A 25,308-nucleotide genomic window follows, 5' to 3' on the forward strand; every position below is an offset into this window, starting at 1 on the left:
ACTCCATGGAGATATGACGATAACAGAGGCATTTGAAGTACAAATATTATCTGGCTTGTGAATCTTTCTCAAGACCCAAAGATAAAATATAATATTTTCAATGATTTAAGTGCCAAAGTCTTACCGACCTTTGGACCAGTCTTCTCCATGTAACCCTCTTTCCCATAATTCCTTGTCAGTTTTGGCACCAACTGAGATATAAAGGAAAAAGTTGCCATTAACATTCTCCCAGGTCTCTCGGCAGTATTACATCTATAGCTCAGACCGTGGGCTGGAACCAACACCGGGTGACACAGCTGGATGCTTCCAGGTGTCACTTGATGCCTATCCCATTACGCAATTTGCTGGAGGCTGCATTAGAGACAAGGCTATTTATGTAGGTTGAGTTGCCTAACCCGCATAACATCTGCCCTACTTCCAGCTGCCTCCTTCTCGCCCTGGTCACCGTCACCAACGGCAAGGAATTTCTCCTTTTGTTTTACTCACGTAACCCTCCAGTGTTCCAGTCCTAACTCCCTAACTAGCTAAACCCAACTAACTCCCGAACTAGCTAAACCCAACTAACTCCCTAACCAGCTAAACCTATCTAACTGCCCAACTAGCTAAACCTAACTAACAGTCTAACTAGCTAAACATAAATAACTCCCTAACCAGATAAACCTAACTAACACCCGAACCAGCTAAACCTAACTAACTCCCTACCCAGCTAAACCTAACTAACTCCCGAACCAGCTAAACCTAACTAACTGCCCAATTAGCTTAACCTAATAGCCTAACTAGCTAAACATAACTAACTGTCTAACCAGATAAACTTACCTAACTGCCTAACCAGATATACCTAACAGCCTTACTAGCTAAACATAACTAACTCCCTAACCACCTAAACCGAACTAACTGCATAACTAGTTGAACCTAACTAATTCCCATATTAGCTAAACCTAACTAACTGACTAACTAGCTAAACATAACCAACTCCCTAACTAGGTAAACCTCACTAACTGTCTAACCAGCTAAACCTATGGGTGGCGGTTGTCCGATTTACAGCAGTTGAATGGCTCAGAGAATTGTGACATCGGTTATATATCTCAATAATTACAGCACTGAATGATATTACAGCACTGACTGATATTATAGCACTGACTGATACCACAGCACTGACTGATACCATAGCACTGACTGATATTACAGCACTGACAGATACCACAGCACTGACTGATACCACAGCACTGACTGATACCACAGCACTGACTGACATTACAGCACTGACTGATATTACAGCACTGACTGATACCACAGCACTGACTGATATCACAGCACTGACTGATATCACAGCACTGACTGATATTACAGTGCTGACTGATATGACAGCAATGACTGATAACACAGCAATGACTGATATTGCAGCACTGACTGATATTACAGCAGTGACTGATACCACAGCACTGACTGATATTACAGCACTGACTGATATTACTGGACTGACTTATATTACAGCACTGACTGATATTACAGCACTGACTGACATTACTGCACTGACTGATATTACTGCACTGACTGATATCACAGCACTGACTGATATCACAGCACTGACTGATATTACAGCACTGACTGCTACAGCAGCACTGACTGATATGACAGCATTGACTGATATTACAGCACTGACTGATATTACTGCACTGACTGATATTACTGCACTGACTGATATCACAGCACTCACTGATATCACAGCACTGACTGATATTACAGCACTGACTGCTACCGCAGCACTGACTGATATTACAGCACTGACTGATATTACAGCACTGACTGATATTACTGCAGTGACTGATACCACAGCACTGACTAATATTACAGCACTGACTGATATTACTGGACTGACTGATATTACAGCACTGACTGATATCACAGCACTGACTGATATTACAGCAATGACTGATATTACTGCACTGACTGATATCACAGCACTGACTGATATCACAGCACTGACTGATATTACAGCACTGACTGCTACCGCAGCACTGACTGATATTACAGCACTGACTGATATTACAGCACTGACTGATATTACAGCACTGACTGATATTACTGCAGTGACTGATACCACAGCACTGACTGATATTACAGCACTGACTGATATTACAGCACTGACTGATATTACTGGATTGACTGATATTACAGCACTGACTGATATTACTGCACTGACTGATACCACAGCACTGACTGGTATTACTGCACTGACTGATATTACTGCACTGACTGATATCACAGCACTGACTGATATCACAGCACTGACTGATATCACAGCACTGACTGATATCACAGCACTGACTGATATTACAGCACTGACTGATATTACAGCACTGACTGATATTACTGGATTGACTGATATTACAGCACTGACTGATATTACTGCACTGACTGATACCACAGCACTGACTGGTATTACTGCACTGACTGATATTACTGCACTGACTGATATTACAGCACTGACTGATATTACAGCACTGACTGGTATTACTGCACTGACTGATATTACTGCACTGACTGATATCACAGCACTGACTGATATCACAGCACTGACTGATATTACAGCACTGACTGCTACCGCACCACTGACTGATATTACAGCACTGACTGATATTACTGCACTGACTGATATTACAGCACTGACTGATACCACAGCACAGACTGATATTACTGCACTGACTGATATTACAGCACTGACTGGTATTACAGCAGTGACTGATACCACAGCACTGACTGATATTACAGCACTGACTGATATTACAGCATTGACTGATATTACTGGACTGACTGATATTACAGCACTGACTGATATTACTGCACTGACTGATATTACAGCACTGACTGATATTACAGCAATGACTGATACCACAGCACTGACTGACACCACGGCACTGACTGATATTACTGGACTGACTGATATTACAGCACTGACTGATATTACTGCACTGACTGATACCACAGCACTGACTGATATTACTGCACTGACTGATATTACTGCACTGACTGATATTAAAGCACTGACCGATATTACAGCACTGACTGATATTACAGCACTGACTGATAACACAGCACTGACTGATATTACAGCACTGACTGACATTACTGCACTGACTGATATTACTGCACTGACTGATATTACTGAACCGGCTGATATCACAGCACTGACTGATATTACAGCAATGACTGGTATTACAGTACTGACTGATATCACAGCACTGACTGATATTACAGCACTGACTGATATTATTGCACTGACTGATATTACTGCACTGACTGATATTACAGCACTGACTGATATTACAGCACTGACTGATATTACAGCACTGACTGATATAACTGCAGTGACTGATACCACAGCACTGACTGATATTACAGCACTGACTGATATTACTGCAGTGACGGATATTATTGCACTGACTGATATTACTGCACTGACTGATATCACAGCACTGACTAATATTACTGCACTGAATGATAATTCTGCTCTGACTGATATTGCAGCACTGACTGATATTACTGCACTGACTGATATTACTGCACTGAATGATAATTCTGCACTGACTGATATTACAGCACTGACTGATATTACTGCACTGACTGATATTACTGCACTGACTGATATTTCTGCACTGGCTGATATCACTGCATGACTGATACCACAGCACTGACTGATATTACAGGACTGACGGATACCACAGCACTGACTGATATTACAGCACTGCCTGATACCAGAGGACTGACTGATATTACAGCACTGACTGATATCACAGCACTGACTGATATTACTGCGCTGACTGATATTACAGCACTGACTGATATTACTGCAGTGCCGGATATGACTGCACCGACTGATACCACAGCACTGATTGATATTAGAGAACGGACTGATATTACAGCACTTACTGATATTACAGCACTGAGTGATACCACAGCATTGACTGATATTACAGCACTGACTGATATTACAGCACTGACTGATATTACAGCACTGACTGATATTACTGCACTGACTGATATGACAGCACTGATTGATATTACAGTACTGACTGATATTACAGCACTGATTGATACCACAGCACTGACTGATACCACAGCACTGACTGATATTACAGCACTGACTGATATTACAGCGATGACTGATACCACAACATTGACTGATATTACAGCACTGACTGATACCTCAGCACTGATTGATATTAGAGAACGGACTGATATTACAGCACTGACTGATATTACAGCACTGGCTGATATTACAGCAATGAGTGATACCACAGCATTGACTGATATTACAGCACTGACTGATATTACAGCACTGACTGATATTAATGCACTGACTGATATGACAGCACTGACTGATATTACAGTACTGACTGATATTACAGCACTGACTGATATCACAGCACTGACAGATATTATAGCACTGGCTGATATTACAGCACTGACTGATATTACAGCACTGACTGATATTACAGCACTCACTGATATTAGAGCACTGGCTGATATTACAGCAATTACTGATATCACAGCATTGACTGATATTACAGGACTGACTGATACCAGAGCACTGACTGATAATACAGGACTGACTGATATTGCAGCACTGGCTGACACTACAGCACTGACTGATACCACAGCATTGACTGATACCACAGCACTGACTGATATTACTGCACTGACTGATATTACAGCACTGACTGATATTACAGCACTGACTGATATTACTGCACTGACTGATATTACTGCACTGAATGATAATTCTGCACTGACTGATATTACAGCACTGACTGATATTACAGCACTGACTGATATTACAGCACTCACTGATATTACAGCACTGACTGATATCACAGCACTGACAGATATTACAGCACTGGCTGATATTACAGCACTGACTGATATTACAGCACTGACTGATATTACAGCACTGACTGAAAATAGAACTGACTGATATTAGAGCACTGATTGATATTGCAGCACTGACTGATATTACAGCGCTGATTGATACCACAGCACTGACTGATACCACAGCACTGACTGATACCACAGCACTGACTGATATTACAGCACTGACTGATATTACAGCACTGACTGATACCACAGCATTGACTGATATTAGAGCATGGACTGATATTACAGCACTTACTAATATTACAGCACTGGCTGATATTACAGCACTGACTGATACCACAGCATTGACTGATATTACAGCACTGACTGATACTACAGCAGTGACTGATATTACAGAACAGACTGATATTACAGCACTTACTGATATTACAGCAGTGGCTGATATTACAGCACTGACTGATACCACAGCATTGACTGATATTACAGCACTGACTGATATTACAGCACTGACTGATATTACTGCACTGACTGATATCACAGCACTGACTGATATTACAGCACTGACAGATATTACAGCACTGGCTGATATTACAGCACTGACTGATATTAGGGCACTGACTGACAATAGAACTGACTGATATTACAGCACTGATTGATATTACAGCACTGACTGGTATTGCAGCAATGATTGATACCACAGCACTGACTGATACCACAGCAGTGACTGATATTACAGCACTGACTGATATTACAGCACTGGCTGATATTACAGCAATGACTGATATCAAAGCATTGACTGATATTATAGGACTGACTGATACCAGAGCACTGACTGATATTACAGCACTGACTGATATTACAGCGCTGGCTGACACTACAGCACTGACTGATACCACAGCAGTGACTGATACCACAGCACTGACTGATATTACTGCACTGAATGATAATTCTGCACTGACTGACAGTACAGCACTGACTGATAACAGCACTGACTGATATTACAGCACTGGCTGATATTACAGCACTGACTGATATTACAGCACTGACTGATATCAACACTGACTGATATTACAGCACTGACTGACATTACTGCACGGACTGATATTACAGCACTGACTGATATCACTGCACTGACTAATATTACAGCTCTGACTGATATTACAGCACTGACAGATACCAGAGCACTGACTGATACCACAGCAATGACTGATACCACAGCATTGACTGATATTACAGCACTGACTGATACCACAGCACTGACTGATACCACAGCACTGACTGATATTACTGCACTGACTGATATTACTGCACTGAATGATAATTATGCACTGACTGATATCGTAGCACTGACTGATATTATAGCACTGACTGATACCAGAACACGGACTGATATTCCAGCACTGACTGATATTCCAACACTGACTGATATTGCAGCACTGACTGATAGCACAGCATTGACTGATATTACAGCACGGACTGATATTACAGCACTTACTGGTATTACAGCACTGGCTGTTGTTACAGCACTGACTGATGCCACAGCATTGACTGATATTACAACACTGACTGATATTACAGCACTGACTAATATTACAGCGATGGCTGATACCAGAGGATTGATTGATATTACAGCACTGACTGATATTACAACACTGACTGATATTACGGCAATGACTGATATTACAGCACTGACTGATATTACAGCACTGACTGATACCACAGCATGGACTGATATTACAGCACTGACTGATACCACAGCACTAACTGATATTACAGCACGGACTAATATTACAGCACTTACTGATATTACAGCACTGGCTGATATTACAGCACTGACTGATACCACTGCATTGACTGATATTACAGGACTGACTGATACCACAGCACTGACTGATGTTACAGAACGGACTGATGTTTCAGCACTTACTGATATTACAGCACTGGCTGATATTACAGCACTGACTGATACCACAGCATTGACTGATATTACAGCACTGACTGATATTACAGCAGTGACTGATATTACTGCACTGACTGATATCACAGCACTGACTGATATTACAGCATTGACTGATATTACAGCACTGACTGATATCACAGCACTGACTGAAATTACAGCACTGACTGATATTACAGCACTGACTGATAATAGAACTGACTTATACCACAGCACTGACTGATACCAGAGCACTGACTGATATTACAGCACTTACTGATATTACAGCACTGACTGATACCACAGCACTGGCTGATATTACAGCAATGACTGATATCACAGCATTGACTGATATTGCAGGACTGACTGATACCAGAGCACTGACTGATATTACAGCACTGACTGATACCACAGCACTGACTGATACCACAGCAGTGACTGATATTACTGCACTGACTAATATTACTGCACTGAATGATAATTCTGCTCTGACTGATATTACAGCACAGACTGATATTACTGCACTGACTGATATTACTGCACTGACTGATATTTCTGCACTGGCTGATATCACTGCACTGACTGATACCACAGCACTGACTGATACCACAGCACTGACTGATATTACAGGACTGACGGATACAAGAGCACTGACTGATATTACAGCACTGACTGATACCAGAGCACTGACTGATATTGCAGCACTGACTGATACCAGAGCACTGACTGATACCACAGCATTGACTGATATTACAGCACTGACTGATATTACAGCACTGACTGATATTACTGCACTGACTGATATGACAGCACTGACTAATATAACAGCACTGACTGATATCACAGCACTGACTGATATTATAGCACTGACTGATATTACAGCACGGACTGATATCACAGCACTGACAGATATTACAGCACTGGCTGATATTACAGCACTGATTGATATTACAGTACTGACTGATATTACAGCACTGATTGATACCACAGCACTGACTGACACTACAGCACTGACTGATACCACAGCACTGACTGACACCTCAGCACTGACTGATATTGCTGCACTGACTGATATTACTGCACTGAATGATAATTCTGCATTTACTGATATTACAGCACTGACTGATATTACAGCACTGACTGATATTACAGCACTGACTGATACCACAGCATTGACTGATATTACAGCACTGACTGATATTACAGCACTGACTGATATTACTGCACTGACTGATATAACAGCACTGACTGATATCACAGCACTGACTGATATTACAGCACTGACTGAAAGTACAGCACTGACTGATATCACAGCACTGACAGATATTACAGCACTGGCTGATATTACAGCACTGACTGATATTACAGCACTGACTGATACCACAGCACTGACTGATATTACAGCACTGTCTGATATTACAGCACTGACTGATATTACAGCACTGGCTGATATTACAGCACTGACTGATACCACAGCACTGACTGATATTACAGCAGTGACTGATATTACAGCACTGACTGATACCACAGCACTGACTGCTATTACAGCACTGACTGATATTACAGAACTCACTGATATTACAGCACTGGCTGATATTACAGCAATGACTGATACTACAACACTAACTGATATTACAGCACTGACTGATATTACAGCACTGACTGATACCACAGCATTGACTGATATTACAGCCCTGGCTGATATTACAGCAATGACTGATATCACAGCATTGACTGATATTACAGGACTGACTGATACCAGAGCACTGACTGATACCACAGCACTGACTGATACCACAGCACTGACTGATATTACTGCACTGACTGATATTACTGCACTGAATGATAATTCTGCACTGATTGATATTACAGCACTGACTGATATTACTGCACTGACTGATATTACTGCACTGACTGATATTTCTCCACTGGCTGATATCACTGCACTGACTGATATCACAGCACTGACTAATATAACAGCACTGAATGATATCACAGCACTGACTGATTTTACAGCACTGACTGATATTACAGCACTGACTGATAACACAGCACTGACAGATATCACAGCACTGGCTGATATTACAGCACTGACAGATATTACTGCACTGACTGATATTACTGCACTGACTGATATTTCTCCACTGGCTGATATCAGTGCACTGACTGATATCACAGCACTGACTAATATAACAGCACTGAATGATATGACAAAATTGACTGATATTACAGCACTGACTGATATTACAGCATTGGCTGATACCACAGAATTGACTGATATTACAGCACTGACTGATACCACAGCACTGACTGATATTACAGCACGGACTGATATTACAGCACTTACTGATATTGCAGCACTGACTGATATTACAGCACTCACTGATATTACAGCAATGGCTGATACTGCAGCAATGACTGATATCACAGCATTGACTGATATTACAGGACTAACTGATATCAGAGCACCGACTGATATTACAGCACTGACTGATCTTGCAGCAATGGCTGCCACTACAGCACTGACTGATACCACAGCACTGACTGATACCACAGCACTGACTGATATTACTGCACTGACTGATATTACTGCAATGAATGATAATTCTGAACTGACTGATATTACAGCACTGACTGATATTACTGCACTGACTGATATTGCTGCACTGACTGATATTACAGCACTGACTGATATCACAGCACTGACAGATATTACAGCACTGGCTGATATTACAGCACTGACTGAAAATAGAACTGACTGATATTACAGCACTGACTGATATCACAGCACTCACTGATATTACAGCACTGGCTGATATTACAGCAATGACTGATATCACAGCATTGACTGATATTACAGGACTGACTGATATTACAGCACTGACTGATACCACAGCACTGACTGATATTACAGCACTGACTGATATTACAGCACTCACTGATATTGCAGCACTGGCTGATATTACAGCAATGACTGATATCACAGCATTGACTGATATTACAGGACTGGCTGACAGCAGAGCACTGACTGATATTACTACACTGACTGATATTACAGGACTGATGGATAGCACAGCACTGACTGATATTACAGCACTGACTGATACCACAGCACTGACTGATATTACAGAACGGCCTGATATTACAGAATGGACTGATATTACAGCACTGGCTGATATTACAGGACTGACTGATACCACAGCTTTGACTGATATTACAGCACTGACTGATATTCCAGCACTGACTGATATTACTGTACTGACTGATATCACAGCACTGACTGATATCACAGCACTGACTGATATTACAGCATTGACTGATATTACAGCACTGACTGATATGACAGCACTGACTGACATGACTGCACGGACTGATATTACAGCACTGACTGATATCACTGCATTGACTAATATTACAGCACTGACTGATATTACTGCACTGACTGATAGCACAGCACTGACTGATATTACAGCACTGACTGACACCACTGCACTGACTGATATTACTGCACTGAATGATAATTCTGCACTGACTGATATTACAGCACTGACTGATATTACTGCACTGACTGATATTACTTCACTGACTGAAAGTACAGCACTGACTGATATCACAGCACTGACAGATATTACAGCACTGGCTGATATTACAGCACTGACTGATATTACAGCACTGACTGATACCACAGCACTGACTGATATTACAGCACTGTCTGATATTACAGCACTGACTGATATTACAGCACTGGCTGATATTACAGCACTGACTGATACCACAGCACTGACTGATATTACAGCACTGACTGATATTACAGCACTGACTGATACCACAGCATTGACTGATATTACAGCCCTGGCTGATATTACAGCACTGACTGATATTACAACATTGACTGATATTACTGCACTGACTGATATTACAGCACTGACTGATATTACAGCAATGACTGATATTACAGCACTGATTGATATTACTGCAGTGACGGATATTACTGCACTGACTGATATTACTGCACTGACTGATATTACAGCACTGACTGATATTACAGCACTGACTGATATAACTGCAGTGACTGATACCACAGCACTGACTGATATTACAGCACTGACTGATATTACTGCAGTGACGGATATTACTGCACTGACTGATATTACTGCACTGACTGATATCACAGCACTGACTGATACCAAAGCACTGACTGATATTACAGCACTGACTGATATCACAGCATTGACTGATATTACAGCACTGACTGATACCACAGCACTGACTGATATTACAGAACGGACTGATATTATAGCACTTATTGATATTACAGCACTGGCTGATATTACAGCACTGACTGATACCACAGCTTTGACTGATATTACAGCACTGACTGATATTCCAGCACTGACTGATATTTCAGCACTGACTGATATTCCATCACTGACTGATATTCCAGCACTGACTGATATTACAGCACTGACTGATAGCACAGCATTGACTGATATTACAAAATGGACTGATATTACAGCACTTACTGGTATTACAGCACTAATATTACAGCACTGGCTGATACCAGAGGACTGACTGATATTACGGCACTGACTGATACTACAACACTGATTGATATTACAGCACTGGCAGATATTACAACACTGACTGATATTACAGCATTGACTGATACCACAGCATTGACTGATATTAAAGCATTGACTGATACTACAGCACAGACTGATATTACAGCACGGACTGATATTACAGCACTTACTGATATTACAGCACTGGCTGATATTACAGCACTGACTGATACCACAGCATTGACTGATATTACAGCACTGACTGATACCACAGCACTGCCTGATATTACAGAATGGACTGATATTACAGCACTTACTGATATTACAGCACTGGCTGATATTACAGCACTGACTGATATTACAGCACTGACTGATATTACAGCACTGACTGATATTACAGCACTGACTGATACCACAGCACTGACTAATATTACAAAACGGACTGATATTACAGCACTGACTGATATTACAGCACTGACTGATATTACAGCAATGACTGATACCACAGCATTGACTGATATTACAGCACTGACTGATACCACAGCACTGACTGATATTACAAAACGGACTGATATTACAGCACTTACTGATATTACAGCACTGGCTGATATTACAGCACTGACTGACACCACAGCTTTGACTGATATTACAGCACTGACTAATATCACAGCACTGACTGATATTACAGCACTGACTGATATTACAGCACTCACTGATATTAGAGCACTGGCTGATATTACAGCAATGACTGATACTACAACACTAACTGATATTACAGCACTGACTGATATTACAGCACTGACTGATACCACAGCATTGACTGATATTACAGCCCTGGCTGATATTACAGCAATGACTGATATCACAGCATTGACTGATATTACAGGACTGACTGATACCAGAGCACTGACTGATACCACAGCACTGACTGATACCACAGCACTGACTGATATTACTGCACTGACTGATATTACTGCACTGAATGATAATTCTGCACTGATTGATATTACAGCACTGACTGATATTACTGCACTGACTGATATTACTGCACTGACTGATATTTCTCCACTGGCTGATATCACTGCACTGACTGATATCACAGCACTGACTAATATAACAGCACTGAATGATATCACAGCACTGACTGATTTTACAGCACTGACTGATATTACAGCACTGACTGATAACACAGCACTGACAGATATCACAGCACTGGCTGATATTACAGCACTGACAGATATTACTGCACTGACTGATATTACTGCACTGACTGATATTTCTCCACTGGCTGATATCAGTGCACTGACTGATATCACAGCACTGACTAATATAACAGCACTGAATGATATGACAAAACTGACTGATATTACAGCACTGACTGATATTACAGCATTGGCTGATACCACAGAATTGACTGATATTACAGCACTGACTGATACCACAGCACTGACTGATATTACAGCACGGACTGATATTACAGCACTTACTGATATTGCAGCACTGACTGATATTACAGCACTCACTGATATTACAGCAATGGCTGATACTGCAGCAATGACTGATATCACAGCATTGACTGATATTACAGGACTAACTGATATCAGAGCACCGACTGATATTACAGCACTGACTGATCTTGCAGCAATGGCTGCCACTACAGCACTGACTGATACCACAGCACTGACTGATACCACAGCACTGACTGATATTACTGCACTGACTGATATTACTGCAATGAATGATAATTCTGAACTGACTGATATTACAGCACTGACTGATATTACTGCACTGACTGATATTGCTGCACTGACTGATATTACAGCACTGACTGATATCACAGCACTGACAGATATTACAGCACTGGCTGATATTACAGCACTGACTGAAAATAGAACTGACTGATATTACAGCACTGACTGATATCACAGCACTCACTGATATTACAGCACTGGCTGATATTACAGCAATGACTGATATCACAGCATTGACTGATATTACAGGACTGACTGATATTACAGCACTGACTGATACCACAGCACTGACTGATATTACAGCACTGACTGATATTACAGCACTCACTGATATTGCAGCACTGGCTGATATTACAGCAATGACTGATATCACAGCATTGACTGATATTACAGGACTGGCTGACAGCAGAGCACTGACTGATATTACTACACTGACTGATATTACAGGACTGATGGATAGCACAGCACTGACTGATATTACAGCACTGACTGATACCACAGCACTGACTGATATTACAGAACGGCCTGATATTACAGAATGGACTGATATTACAGCACTGGCTGATATTACAGGACTGACTGATACCACAGCTTTGACTGATATTACAGCACTGACTGATATTCCAGCACTGACTGATATTACTGTACTGACTGATATCACAGCACTGACTGATATCACAGCACTGACTGATATTACAGCATTGACTGATATTACAGCACTGACTGATATGACAGCACTGACTGACATGACTGCACGGACTGATATTACAGCACTGACTGATATCACTGCATTGACTAATATTACAGCACTGACTGATATTACTGCACTGACTGATAGCACAGCACTGACTGATATTACAGCACTGACTGACACCACTGCACTGACTGATATTACTGCACTGAATGATAATTCTGCACTGACTGATATTACAGCACTGACTGATATTACTGCACTGACTGATATTACTTCACTGACTGAAAGTACAGCACTGACTGATATCACAGCACTGACAGATATTACAGCACTGGCTGATATTACAGCACTGACTGATATTACAGCACTGACTGATACCACAGCACTGACTGATATTACAGCACTGTCTGATATTACAGCACTGACTGATATTACAGCACTGGCTGATATTACAGCACTGACTGATACCACAGCACTGACTGATATTACAGCACTGACTGATATTACAGCACTGACTGATATTACAGCACTGGCTGATATTACAGCACTGACTGATATTACAGCACTGACTGATATTACAACATTGACTGATATTACTGCACTGACTGATATTACAGCACTGACTGATATTACAGCAATGACTGATATTACAGCACTGATTGATATTACTGCAGTGACGGATATTACTGCACTGACTGATATTACTGCACTGACTGATATTACAGCACTGACTGATATTACAGCACTGACTGATATAACTGCAGTGACTGATACCACAGCACTGACTGATATTACAGCACTGACTGATATTACTGCAGTGACGGATATTACTGCACTGACTGATATTACTGCACTGACTGATATCACAGCACTGACTGATACCAAAGCACTGACTGATATTACAGCACTGACTGATATCACAGCATTGACTGATATTACAGCACTGACTGATACCACAGCACTGACTGATATTACAGAACGGACTGATATTATAGCACTTATTGATATTACAGCACTGGCTGATATTACAGCACTGACTGATACCACAGCTTTGACTGATATTACAGCACTGACTGATATTCCAGCACTGACTGATATTTCAGCACTGACTGATATTCCAGCACTGACTGATATTCCAGCACTGACTGATATTACAGCACTGACTGATAGCACAGCATTGACTGATATTACAAAATGGACTGATATTACAGCACTTACTGGTATTACAGCACTAATATTACAGCACTGGCTGATACCAGAGGACTGACTGATATTACGGCACTGACTGATACTACAACACTGATTGATATTACAGCACTGGCAGATATTACAACACTGACTGATATTACAGCATTGACTGATACCACAGCATTGACTGATATTAAAGCATTGACTGATACTACAGCACAGACTGATATTACAGCACGGACTGATATTACAGCACTTACTGATATTACAGCACTGGCTGATATTACAGCACTGACTGATACCACAGCATTGACTGATATTACAGCACTGACTGATACCACAGCACTGCCTGATATTACAGAATGGACTGATATTACAGCACTTACTGATACTACAGCACTGGCTGATATTACAGCACTGACTGATATTACAGCACTGACTGATATTACAGCACTGACTGATATTACAGCACTGACTGATACCACAGCACTGACTAATATTACAAAACGGACTGATATTACAGCACTGACTGATATTACAGCACTGACTGATATTACAAAACGGACTGATATTACAAAACGGACTGATATTACAGCACTTACTGATATTACAGCACTGGCTGATATTACAGCACTGACTGACACCACAGCTTTGACTGATATTACAGCACTGACTAATATCACAGCACTGACTGATATTACAGCACTGACTGATATTACAGCACTCACTGATAGTGCAGCACTGACTGATAACAGCACTGACTGATATTACAGCACTGATTGATATTATAGCACTGACTGATACCACAGCACTGACTGACATTACTGTTTGGACTGATATTGCAGCTCTGACTGATATGACAGCACTGACAGATACCAGAGCACTGAGTGATACCACAGCACTGACTGATATTACTGCAGTGACGGATATTACTGCACAGACTGATATTACTGCACTGACTGATATCACAGCACTGACTGATACCAAAGCACTGACTGTTATTACTGCACTGACTAATATTACTGCACTGAATGATAATTCTGCATTGACTGATATTACAGCACTGACTGATATTACTGCACTGACTGATATTACAGCACTGACTGATACCACAGCACTGACTGATATTACAGCACGGACTGATATTACAGCACTTACTGATATTGCAGCACTGACTGATATTACAGCACTCACTGATATTACAGCAATGGCTGATACTACAGCAATGACTGATATCACAGCATTGACTGATATTACAGGACTGACTGATTTTACAGCACTGACTAATATTACTGCAGTTACTGATATTACTGCACTGACTGATATTACAGCACTGACTGATATTACAGCACTGACTGAAACCACAGCACTGAGTGATACCACAGCACTGACTGATATTACAGCACTGACTGATTTTACAGCACTGACTAATATTACTGCAGTTACTGATATTACTGCACTGACTGATATTACAGCACTGACTGATACAAAAGCACTCACTGATGTTACAGCACTGACTGATATTGCTGCACTGAATGATAATTCTGCACTGACTGATATTACAGCAGTGACTGATACGACAGCACTGACTGATACCACAGCACTGACTGATACCACAGCACTGACTGATATTTCTGCACTGACTGATATTACAACACTGCCTGATATTACTGCTCTGACTGATATTACAGCACTGACTGATATTACAGCACTGACTGATATTACAGCACTGACTGATATTACAGCAATGACTGATACCACAGCATTGACTGATATTACAGCACTGACTGATAGCACAGCACTGACTGATATTACAGCACTGACTGATCAGTAATCTTGTTGTACGGGGACCCTTGGGTCAGAGCGATCATAACATGATCGATTTCTCACTCGAAATGGAGAGCGAAGAAATTGACTCAGAGACTAAGGTCCTGAATTTAAACAAGGGGAATTATGATGCCATGAGACGGGAACTGAGTAGGTCTGATTGGACAACGTTCCTGGGAGGACTGGAGGTAGATAAACAATGGCAAACATTTAAAGATAGAATGACAAAATTGCAAAAATTGTTTATACCAATCTGGCATAAAAGGAAATCTAAAAAGGTGACTCAACCGTGGATAACAGGGGAAATTAGAGACAGCATAAAATCCAAAGATAGGGCGTATAAAATAGCCAAAAAAAGCACCAGAGCGGAAGATTGGGAACAGTTTAAGATAGAGCAAAGGAGGGCAAAGGGCATAATCAAGAGGGGCAAAATAGCTTACGAAAACAAGCTGGCGGAAAATATAAAAACTAACTCCAAAAGCTTTTATAAGTATATCAAAAGGAAAAGACTGGTGAAAACCAAAGTTGGTCCATTGCAGTCAGATACGGGGGAATATATAATGGGAAATAAGGAAATGGCAGATCAACTAAATGCATACTTTGGGTCAGTCTTTACGAAGGAAGACACAAAAAACCTCCCTGGGATATCGGGAAAAATAGGGACATTGGCAAAGGAGGAACTGACGCAAATCAATATCTCTAAGGATATGGTGTTAAGGAAGCTAAAGGGATTGAAGGTGGACAAATCCCCAGGGCCTGATAACATGCATCCTAGGGTACTGAAGGAGGTGGCCCTAGAGATAGCGGATGCACTAAGGATGATTTTTCAGAATTCATTAGACTCGGGAACAGTGCCGATGGATTGGAGGGTAGCTAACGTTACCCCACTATTCAAAAAGGGGGGTAGGGAAAAAGCAGGTAATTACAGACCTGTAAGCCTTACATCAGTTGTGGGCAAAATGCTGGAGTCCATCATTAAGGATGAAATAGCGGAGCACTTAGCAAATGGGGACAGGATAGGACAGAGTCAACATGGATTTACAAAGGGTAAATCGTGCTTGACTAATCTATTGGAATTTTTTGAGGGAGTAACTGGTAGAATAGATGGGGGAGAGCCAGTAGATGTGGTGTACCTGGACTTCCAAAAGGCCTTCGATAAGGTCCCACATAAAAGATTAGCATGGAAAATTGAGGCTCATGGGATAAAGGGGAAAGTTTTGGCGTGGATAGGGAACTGGCTGTCAGATAGAAAACAGAGAGTTGGAATAAACGGCTCATTTTCTGAATGGCAGGCAGTAACAAGTGGGGTACCACAGGGATCTGTCCTGGGCCCCCAGCTGTTCACAATTTACATTAATGATCTGGATCAGGGAGTCGGATGCAGCATTTCCAAATTTGCAGACGACACTAAACTAGGAGGGGGGGTGGGCTCAGAGGAAGAGACCAGGAAGCTCCAGAGCGATTTGGACAGACTGGGCGATTGGGCGGATAAATGGCAGATGCACTATAATGTGGACAAGTGCGAAGTTATCCACCTTGGGTGCAGGAACGGGAGGGCAAATTATTATTTAAATGGCAATAGATTGGGAGAGGGGGAAGTACAGAGAGACCTGGGTGTTCTTGTACACCAGTCACTGAAGGCGAGCATGCAGGTGCAACAGGCGGTCAAGAAGGCAAACGGTATGCTGGCCTTCATAGCAAAAGGGTTAGAATACAGGAACAGGGATACCTTGCTGCAGCTGTACAGGGCACTGGTGAGACCACACCTCGAGTACTGTGTACAGTTTTGGTCGCCTCATCTGAGGAAGGATGTTCTTGCCATGGAGGGGGTGCAGCGGCGATTCACCAGGCTGATACCAGGAATGGCGGGAATGACCTATGAGGAGAGACTATGTAGTTTAGGGATGTACACACTGGAGTTTAGAAGATTGAGAGGGGACCTCATAGAAGTGTATAAAATTCTGACAGGTCTAGACAGACTGGATGCAGAAGGAATGTTTCCCTTGGCGGGTGAGAACAGAACTAGAGGACATAATTTAAGGATAAGGGCTAAACCATTTAGGACAGAGATGAGGGGGAATTTCTTCACTCAGAGAGTGGTGAACCTGTGGAACTCATTGCCACAGAGGGCAGTGTACGCCAGCTCATTAAATATATTTAAGAGGGAATTAGATATATTTCTACGGGCAAAAGGGGTTAAGGGTTACGGAGAGAAGGCGGGGACGGGATACTGAATTAAAGGATCAGCCATGATCTCATCGAATGGCGGAGCAGGCACGAAGGGCCGAATGGCCTACTCCTGCTCCTATCTTCTATGTATCTATGTATCTATGTAACAGCACTGACTGATATTACAGCAATGACTGATACCACAGCATTGACTGATATTACAGCACTGACTGATACAACAGCACTGACTGATATTACAGAACGGACTGATATTATAGCACTTATTGATATTACAGCACTGGCTGATATTACAGCACTGACTGATACCACAGCTTTGACTGATATTACAGCACTGACTGATATTCCAGCACTGACTGATATTCCAGCACTGACTGATATTGCAGCACTGACTGATATCACAGCACTGACTGATAGCACAGCATTGACTGATATTACAAAATGGACTGATATTACAGCACTTACTTGTATTACAGCACTAATATTACAGCACTGGCTGATACCAGAGGACTGACTGATATTACGGCACTGACTGATACTACAACACTGACTGATATTACAGCACTGGCAGATATTACAGCACTGACTGATATTACAGCATTGACTGATACCACAGCATTGACTGATATTAAAGCATTGACTGATACTACAGCACTGACTGATATTACAGCACGGACTGATATTACAGCACTTACTGATATTACAGCACTGGCTGATATTACAGCACTGACTGATACCACAGCATTGACTGATATTACAGCAATGACTGATACCACAGCACTGCCTGATATTACAGAATGGACTGATATTACAGCACTTACTGATATTACAGCACTGGCTGATATTACAGCACTGACTGATATTACAGCACTGACTGATATTACAGCACTGACTGATATTACAGCACTGACTGATACCACAGCACTGACTGATATTACAGAACGGACTGATATTACAGCACTTACTGATATTACAGCACTGGCTGATATTACAGCACTGACTGACACCACAGCTTTGACTGATATTACAGCACTGACTAATATCACAGCACTGACTGATATCACAGCACAGACAGATATTACAGCACTGGCTGATATTACAGCACTGACTGATATTACAGCACTCACTGATAGTGCAGCACTGACTGATAACAGCACTGACTTATATTACAGCACTGATTGATATTATAGCACTGACTGATACCACAGCACTGACTGACATTACTGCATGGACTGATATTACAGCACTGACTGATATCACTGCACTGTGATATTGCAGCTCTGACTGATATGACAGCACTGACAGATACCAGAGCACTGACTGATACCACAGCACTGAATGATACCACAGCACTGACTGATATTACTGCACTGAATGATATTTCTGCACTGACTGATATTACAGCACTGACTGACACCACAGCACTGACTGATACCACAGCACTGACTGATATTACTGCACTGACTGATATAAATGCACTGAATGATATTTCTGCACTCACTGATATTACAGCAGTGACTGATATTACAGCACTGACTGATACCACAGCACTCAGTGATACCACAGCACTGACTGATATTACAGCACTGACTGATTTTACAGCACTGACTGATATTACTGCAGTTACTGATATTGCTGCACTGACTGATATTACAGCACTGACTGATACAAAAGCACTGACTGATATTACAGCACTGACTGATATTGCTGCACTGAATGATAATTCTGCACTGACTGATATTACAGCAGTGACTGATACTACAGCACTGACTGATATTACAGCACTGACTGATATTACAGCACTGACTGATACCACAGCACTGACTGATATTACAGCACTGACTGATATTACTGCAGTGACTAATGTTACAGCACTGACTGATATTACAGCACTGACTGATATTACTGCACTGATTGATATTACAACACTGCCTGATATTACTGCTCTGACTGATATTACAGCACTGACTGATATTACAGCACTGACTGATATTACAGCACTGACTGATATTACAGCAATGACTGATACCACAGCATTGACTGATATTACAGCACTGACTGATACCACAGCACTGACTGATATTACAGAACGGACTGATATTATAGCACTTATTGATATTACAGCACTGGCTGATATTCCAGCACTGACTGATACCACAGCTTTGACTGATATTACAGCACTGACTGATATTCCAGCACTGACTGATATTCCAGCACTGACTGATATTGCAGCACTGACTGATATCACAGCAGTGACTGATAGCACAGCATTGACTGATATTACAAAATGGACTGATATTACAGCACTTTCTTGTATTACAGCACTAATATTACAGCACTGGCTGATACCAGAGGACTGACTGATATTACGGCACTGACTGATACTACAACACTGACTGATATTACAGCACTGGCAGATATTACAGCACTGACTGATATTACAGCATTGACTGATACCACAGCATTGACTGATATTAAAGCATTGACTGATACTACAGCACTGACTGATATTACAGCACGGACTGATATTACAGCACTTACTGATATTACAGCACTGGCTGATATTACAGCACTGACTGATACCACAGCATTGACTGATATTACAGCAATGACTGATACCACAGCACTGCCTGATATTACAGAATGGACTGATATTACAGCACTTACTGATATTACAGCACTGGCTGATATTACAGCACTGACTGATATTACAGCACTGACTGATATTCCAGCACTGACTGATATTACAGCACTGACTGATATTACAGCACTGACTGATACCACAGCACTGACTGATATTACAGAACGGACTGATATTACAGCACTTACTGATATTACAGCACTGGCTGATATTACAGCACTGACTGACACCACAGCTTTGACTGATATTACAGCACTGACTAATATCACAGCACTGACTGATATCACAGCACAGACAGATATTACAGCACTGGCTGATATTACAGCACTGACTGATATTACAGCACTCACTGATAGTGCAGCACTGACTGATAACAGCACTGACTTATATTACAGCACTGATTGATATTATAGCACTGACTGATACCACAGCACTGACTGACATTACTGCATGGACTGATATTACAGCACTGACTGATATCACTGCACTGTGATATTGCAGCTCTGACTGATATGACAGCACTGACAGATACCAGAGCACTGACTGATACCACAGCACTGAATGATACCACAGCACTGACTGATATTACTGCACTGAATGATATTTCTGCACTGACTGATATTACAGCACTGACTGACACCACAGCACTGACTGATACCACAGCACTGACTGATATTACTGCACTGACTGATATAAATGCACTGAATGATATTTCTGCACTCACTGATATTACAGCAGTGACTGATATTACAGCACTGACTGATACCACAGCACTCAGTGATACCACAGCACTGACTGATATTACAGCACTGACTGATTTTACAGCACTGACTGATATTACTGCAGTTACTGATATTGCTGCACTGACTGATATTACAGCACTGACTGATACAAAAGCACTGACTGATATTACAGCACTGACTGATATTGCTGCACTGAATGATAATTCTGCACTGACTGATATTACAGCAGTGACTGATACTACAGCACTGACTGATATTACAGCACTGACTGATATTACAGCACTGACTGATACCACAGCACTGACTGATATTACAGCACTGACTGATATTACTGCAGTGACTAATGTTACAGCACTGACTGATATTACAGCACTGACTGATATTACTGCACTGATTGATATTACAACACTGCCTGATATTACTGCTCTGACTGATATTACAGCACTGACTGATATTACAGCACTGACTGATATTACAGCACTGACTGATATTACAGCAATGACTGATACCACAGCATTGACTGATATTACAGCACTGACTGATACCACAGCACTGACTGATATTACAGAACGGACTGATATTATAGCACTTACTGATATTACAGCACTGGCTGATATTACAGCACTGACTGATACCACAGCTTTGACTGATATTACAGCACTGACTGATATTCCAGCACTGACTGATATTACAGCACTGACTGATATCACAGCACAGACAGATATTACAGCACTGGCTGATACTACAGCACTGACTGATATTACAGCACTGACTGATAACAGCATTGACTGATATCACTGCACTGACTGATAATGCAGCTCTGACAGATATGACAGCACTGACAGATACCAGAGCACTGACTGATACCACAGCACTGACTGATACCACAGCACTGACTGATATTACTGCACTGACTGATATTACTGCACTGAATGATATTTCTGCACTGACTGATATTACAGCACTGACTGACACCACAGCACTGACTGATACCACAGCACTGACTGGTATTACTGCACTGAATGATAATTCTGCACTGACTGATATTACAGCACTGACTGATATTACTGCACTGACTGATATGAGTGCACTGACTGATATCAGAGCACTGACTGATATTACAGCACAGACAGATACCACAGCACTGACTGATATTACAGCACTGACTGATACCAGAACACTGACTGGTATTACAGCACTGACTGATATTCCAGCACTGACTGATATTACAGCACTGACTGATAGCACAGCATTGACTGATATTACAAAATGGACTGATATTACAGCACTTACTGGTATTACAGCACTGACTAATATTACAGCACTGGCTGATACCAGAGGACTGACTGATATTATGGCACTGACTGATACCACAGCATTGACTGATATTAAAGCATTGACTGATACTACAGCACTGACTGATATTACAGCACGGACTGATATTACAGCACTTACTGATATTACAGCACTGGCTGATATTACAGCACTGACTGATACCACAGCATTGACTGATATTACAAAATGGACTGATATTACAGCACTTACTGGTATTACAGCACTGACTAATATTACAGCACTGGCTGATACCAGAGGACTGACTGATATTACGGCACTGACTGATACTACAACACTGACTGATATTACAGCACTGGCAGATATTACAGCACTGACTGATATTACAGCATTGACTGATACCACAGCATTGACTGATATTAAAGCATTGACTGATACTACAGCACTGACTGATATTACAGCACGGACTGATATTACAGCACTTACTGATATTACAGCACTGGCTGATATTACAGCTCTGACTGATACCACAGCATTGACTGATATTACAGCACTGACTGATACCACAGCACTGCCTGATATTACAGAACGGACTGATATTACAGCACTTACTGATATTACAGCACTGACTGATATTACAGCACTGACTGATATTCCAGCACTGACTGATATTCCAGCACTGACTGATATTACAGCACTGACTGATATTACAGCACTGACTGATACCACAGCACTGACTGATATTACAAAACGTACTGATATTACAGCAATGACTGATACCACAGCATTGACTGATATTACAGCACTGACTGATTTTACAGCACTGACTGATATTACTGCAGTTACTGATATTACTGCACTGACTGATATTACAGCACTGACTGATACAAAAGCACTGACTGATATTACAGCACTGACTGATATTGCTGCACTGAATGATAATTCTGCACTGACTGATATTACAGCAGTGACTGATACTACAGCACTGACTGATATTACAGCACTGACTGATATTACAGCACTGGCTGATACCACAGCACTGACTGATATTACAGCACTGACTGATATTACTGCAGTGACTAATATTACAGCACTGACTGATATTACAGCACTGACTGATACCACAGCACTGACTGATACCACAGCACTGACTGATATTACTGCACTGACTGATATTACAACACTGCCTGATATTACTGCTCTGACTGATATTACAGCACTGACTGATATTACAGCACTGACTGATACAACAGCACTGACTGATATTACAGCAATGACTGATACCACAGCATTGACTGATATTACAGCACTGACTGATACCACAGCACTGACTGATATTACAGAACGGACTGATATTATAGCACTTACTGATATTACAGCACTGGCTGATATTACAGCACTGACTGATACCACAGCTTTGACTGATATTACAGCACTGACTGATATTCCAGCACTGACTGATATTACAGCACTGACTGATATCACAGCACAGACAGATATTACAGCACTGGCTGATACTACAGCACTGACTGATATTACAGCACTGACTGATAACAGCATTGACTGATATCACTGCACTGACTGATAATGCAGCTCTGACAGATATGACAG

The 25,308-nt window shown here is 41.4% G+C and overlaps 1 protein-coding gene across 1 annotated transcript in view; it reads right to left on the reverse strand.

The window, feature by feature from the left end:
* Positions 1-25,308, reverse strand: part of LOC147110814 (arf-GAP with dual PH domain-containing protein 1-like) — a 138,067-nt gene that overhangs the window by 13,351 nt on the left and 99,408 nt on the right. Inside the window, exon 5 of the mRNA XM_085999965.1 lies at positions 129-191. Coding sequence (XP_085856091.1) covers positions 129-191 — 63 coding nt within the window. The remainder of the gene's footprint in view (positions 1-128; positions 192-25,308) is intronic.

The sequence above is a fragment of the Somniosus microcephalus genome, chromosome 11 (assembly GCF_052327205.1).
Source record: "Somniosus microcephalus isolate GS21.2 chromosome 11, FLI_Smic_1.0, whole genome shotgun sequence".
Lineage (NCBI taxonomy): Eukaryota > Metazoa > Chordata > Chondrichthyes > Squaliformes > Somniosidae > Somniosus > Somniosus microcephalus.